We start from the raw sequence: 4,695 nt of genomic DNA, 5'->3' as shown, positions 1-4,695 counted from the left end.
GGCCGCCCCACGCAGGGCCACCTCCCAGCCTGGCTCTGCTGCGTGGGGGGTTTGCACGCGCTGGCGTGTGCAATCAGAAAGTTCAGCGGCCCTTCCACTGTGCTTAAATTAGTCCCCATGAAATCCAAATCACTTCATTTGCAGAGAAGGGCTTAATTGCAAAGGGAACGCGGCAAAGGGAATTCTGTTGCCTGTTTTCATTGAAGAAAATTACTGTACTTTCCCCTGTCTCCTCAGCAAACAGGAGCCGAGTGGAAATTGGGCTGTAATCCCCAGGGATGCCTCTCTGCCCTTCCTTCTCCAAGCCCGCAGCTCCTCCCGCTCCGGCACTGCTCCCCAGTCCATGCTCACCGCACCCGTGTGAGGTTGAAAGGATCACTTCACGGGCCTCCGCCATGGCCTGCCCCCCACGTTTGGCAGGACAAGACCCCCATCCTTTTTGTGAAATCTCCCTGCCTTTCTCCCTCACCTGGGCTGCAGACAAGTCACATTTCAGAGGGCTTCCCGGCCAGCACGAGGCCTGGGCGTGTCTGGTTTGTGCCTGGCAGAGGGGAGGGGCCTGCTGTCAGGATGCTGCATCTGGCAGGTCCTCCAGTGTCCCACGTGGGGACACCCCCAACTGGTCTGGGAAGGCCGGTTCCCTCTGCTTCTCTGCCTGCGAGCTCCACCGTCTCAGGCAGTCCAGCCAGTTTCCCCCGGGGCCAGCGCTGCCCGGGGCAGGGGGACAGGGACCCTTGAGGGAGACAGGAAACAGGCTGGTAGCCTGCAGGGGGAAGTACAAGCAGGGAAGTGAAAATGTAGCACATCTTGTTAGATGGAATGTTAGGAGAGAAAGGAGGTCTGGGCCTGGAGGCTGTGCGGGTCAGGGAGCTGCACCTCCAACAGGCACGTGGTCTGGAGAGGCGGGAGCTGGGCAGAGTGGGCGGAACAGCAAGTGCAGAGGCTCAGAGGTGTGGGGCTCTGAGTGAGGGCAGCAAGGCGTGACCTAGGCAGAGGGGGGAGACCAGAGGCAGGCGAGAGGGGCCTCTAGGCCCCTTCCTCAGGACCGAGGTGGTTTTATTCTGTTCCAGCAAAGCCACAGCAGATCTGAGCATGGCTTGCCCTTCTGTTCTTTGGAGGAAGGGAGAGAGCAGGGCCGAGGACATGGGCTCTGGAGCTGGGCTGTCTGGGTTCAAACCCCGGCTTCCCCACCACCCTGAGTTCCCTGTGCCTCAGTTTCCCCCTATACAGGGATTAACAACACACCCACACGTGTGGTGGCTGTGAGGATTCAGGGGCTATATGTAACTTACTGTGTGTGCCATAATGCTAGCACGTGTGCCTACTATATGTGCCTCCGGCCCCTCAGGGGACACTTGCCTCCTCTGGGCTAATTTTAATAATTTATTTCTTAATAACTTTCCCTGCTGTCGGGATAAAGCAATTCGCCCGAGGTCCAGCCAGAAAAGGCAGAGCGGGTCCCGAGGACACTGGGTGCCCCACCGCACGCTGGCCCTGCAGCACCGGGCGGCAATGCCCCACCCAGCCCTCTGCCTGTCCCCTGGTGATGGTGGCGCCCTCGCCAGACCCTCTGTCTCTAGAGCATTCTCTGGCGCCAGGTGGAGAGCTGGCCTGGCTGCCGAGAGGGCCGTTTTGAAGAGCTGGGCCGGCTGGGCACCACCACTCCCTGCCCTTCCCTCTGGGGCACCGACAGGATAATGGATCTGAGTCCACACACCTGCCTCAACAAAGGGCTTTTTTGAGGCTCAAAGTCAATGGTGTTTTAATTAAGGAACAGCTGCTGCTGCAGTTCCTGTGATCGGCCAGTGACAAATGGCCGTGTTTACCTTTTCCTGAGCTGACTCCGGAAGGCGGCTGGAGCTCCTGGGTAGACACCTCCCTTGCCAGCACCCCCTTCTTCATCGGGGCCCACCAGGCCACGGGGCTGCTTGTCACTGAGGAGACGGGTCTGTGGCCCCGTGAGCGCTGGGAAGGTATTGGGTGGAGAAACCGAAGCCCCTCAACAAGGGCTCCCACCCAAAGACACCCTAGGACCTGCCCGGGGTGGTCCCAGCACCTCCAGGGCCCCGAAGGTGCAGAGCCGGGATCTGCAGAGCCGGGTCTGGGCGTCTGAGGATGCCCTGGGGCCTGTGGGCCCAGCTCCGGACTATAAAGGAACAGCGGCTGGCGGGGCCTCTTGTTATTTGGTGTTTTGATCGCTCCTGCTCTCCGGCTTCACAGAAAGGGAGCTAAGGTCTGCGTTAGCTCCCTCCCCAGCTTAAGACAGAAACACAGCGGAGGGAAAGTCTTTCATTGCAAAACAGAAAGGGGAAGATGGGCTCGTTTTCTTCTGGGTCCTTCATCAATTTACCCACCGTTTCCAGCGGATGGGAGGACAGAGGGCGATGCTCAGGCACCAGCCACCACCCACAGGCGGGACAGCCCAGGCTGCCTTCTCCCATCTCGCATCTCGGTGCCAACCCCCACGCCTGCAGCTTCACCCGCACCGGCTGTGCCGCAGGGCTGGGTGGTGCTGGTGGAGGGCGCTAGGCCCCGAGCCCACTCCGTAGACCTCTGTCCTGTGGTGGGCGCCCTGCAGGTGCTCTCCTCCAGGACACCTCTGCCCCCAGCATGACCTCCTGCGCCCTCAGGGGACACTTGCCTCCTCTGGGGCACCTCTAGCTGCCGGAGCCTCGCCAGCCTCACACTGCTCTTGCCTGTCCCCCAGGGTCTGAGCACCAGGGCCTTGAGGGGCGCAGGAAACAAGGCCAAGGGAAGAGGCTCTACCAGGCTTCTGGCCAGTCCGCCTGTTTAATGTGGGAACAGGCTCTGCGAGGTCCCCGTTGCTGGAGGGCCCGGCCCTGCAGGCTGAGCCCTGAGGGAGGAAGGCCCAGGCGCCCTGCCCAGCCCACGGGCCTCTCCGCACGCAGCCAGTGCTCACCTGTTCCTCGCCCACTGCTAGGCGGGGAAGGGAACCCAGCCCAGGGGAGAAGCTCATCATTCTCAATAAAGCGTCTATCCCTTTCAACCCTGATGGTGATGCTGTTGCGTCTTATTCTGGCTGGAGCCCGATTATGAGATGGGTTCTTTGCCACGGGCCCGCCGACCATCCAGACGTCAGAGGAAATGAGAGTGCTGCTCAAAAGAGGGAGACTGGAGCTTTATTAAGAAACGAGATACCAGTAAGCCCAGCAGGGGTGGTTAATGCCTTTTGGAGGCAGCTGTTGCGTCTCCCCACCTGCCCACCTGCTGCAGATGCAAACATCTGGGGATGAGACTCCGTTGGAGAGGCTCCTGCACTTCATCAGGTGCCTCTGGCCTGTTTCTGGAGACCCCCACCCGCAGGCCACTGCTGAGCGGCAGCCAGGAGGGGCTGAGGGCGGCAGGCAGGCTCCCCGTGGCCAGCCCGGGCAGTGGTGGCCCCCGCCTCACGGCGCTGCAGGTCCCGGTTCCCCAGGCCCGGGTGGGGAGGCTGTGGTTGCTGTAAACAAGACCTCCCACACTGGAAGGGCGAGGCACCCTCGGCGGCTGCGGTGCCTGGCTGCAGGTCTGGCCTGTAAAACCTCGTCTTCTGTGACAGGCCCCACTGAAGGTGGGCTGCGGAGATGGTGGCTGGTGGCAGCCCACCTCCTCCCTCAGGCCCTGTGACTCCCCCAGGCTCCTCCCCGGAGGCCACGGCAGCAGCTCACACCTGGCACGAGGGCCAGTGTCCAGGGCCAGACTTCTCCTACAGGCCCTCCCCTTCAGGGGGAGGCCCCAGCCGCTAGAGCTCCCAGGTAACCCCTGAAGGCACATGGACGGCTGCTCCCGGCCCGGCCACCCCAGCCCCTGCCCAGAGTCCACACCCAACCCCCATGTGCTCGCCAGGGTCTCAGCCGCTGCTTCTCTTCTATTCGCGAACGATAAACCTTTCTCCACTTCTCTGCCGGCAGAGGATGGGCCAACAGAGAGGACAGCGGCGCCTCTGCCCGGCCCTCCCCACCCTCCGGGGAAGCTCGGCTTTCCCACCAGCGAGGCTCTGGAGTTTGCAGAGACCTTTGGATGAGAGTCAGGAGGTGAAAGTCAAGGCAAGTGTGAATTCAGCACCAGCAGGTCGGTGGCCCTCTCGAGCCCCTGAGGGGACAGGCCCCGCGAGCTTTATCGCTCTGAGTCGGAGAAGAAAGAGGGCTTAGTCCATCTCCACACCAGCATGTCCTCTCCAGCCACGCGGTGGGACTCCGTCTGGATCCGGGATTCGTTGGAGGCCAGGAACTCCACAGCGCGGTCCCAGACCCGCTTCATGCGCCTCCTGCCAAGAGAGGGGCCGGGCTTAGCAGGCCCGCTGGATTCGGCCCTCCAGGGAGCCAGTGGGTCTGTGGATGACGCCCCTGTACAAAGCGGGGCGGAGCTCCAGCTTCCACAGGGTTCCCGCGGGGGGTATTTCCTGGGCCCAGGACAAATGACTCGACCATTTCTGCTCCCAAAGCATTCCTTTAAAGCAGTGGTTCTCAACCTGTGGGTCGCGACCCCTTTGGCGGTCGAACGACCCTTTCACAGGGGTCACCTAAGACCATCCTGCATATCAGATATTTACATTACGATTCACAACAGTAGCAACATTACAGTTATAAAGTAGAAACAAATTTTATGGTTGGGTCACAACATGAGGAACTGTATTTAAAGGGCCAGAAGGTTGAGAACCACTGACCTAGACAATGGTGATGGCTGCACAGCATT

General features: G+C 61.0%; 1 protein-coding gene across 1 annotated transcript in view; it reads right to left on the bottom strand.

Annotated features, from left to right (window-relative positions):
* Positions 1–3,121: 3,121 nt before the first annotated feature.
* The window catches only part of LEMD2 (LEM domain containing 2), a 15,400-nt gene continuing 13,826 nt past the window's right edge, over positions 3,122–4,695 (bottom strand). The window contains exon 9 of the mRNA XM_015567457.1: positions 3,122–4,267. Coding sequence (XP_015422943.1) covers positions 4,117–4,267 — 151 coding nt within the window. The 3' untranslated portion in view covers positions 3,122–4,116. The remainder of the gene's footprint in view (positions 4,268–4,695) is intronic.

This window comes from Myotis davidii, unplaced genomic scaffold (assembly GCF_000327345.1).
Source record: "Myotis davidii unplaced genomic scaffold, ASM32734v1 scaffold4, whole genome shotgun sequence".
NCBI classification, from domain to species: domain Eukaryota; kingdom Metazoa; phylum Chordata; class Mammalia; order Chiroptera; family Vespertilionidae; genus Myotis; species Myotis davidii.
The sequence above is the reverse complement of the archived record's forward strand: the minus strand, read 5'-3'. Positions and strand labels throughout refer to the sequence as shown.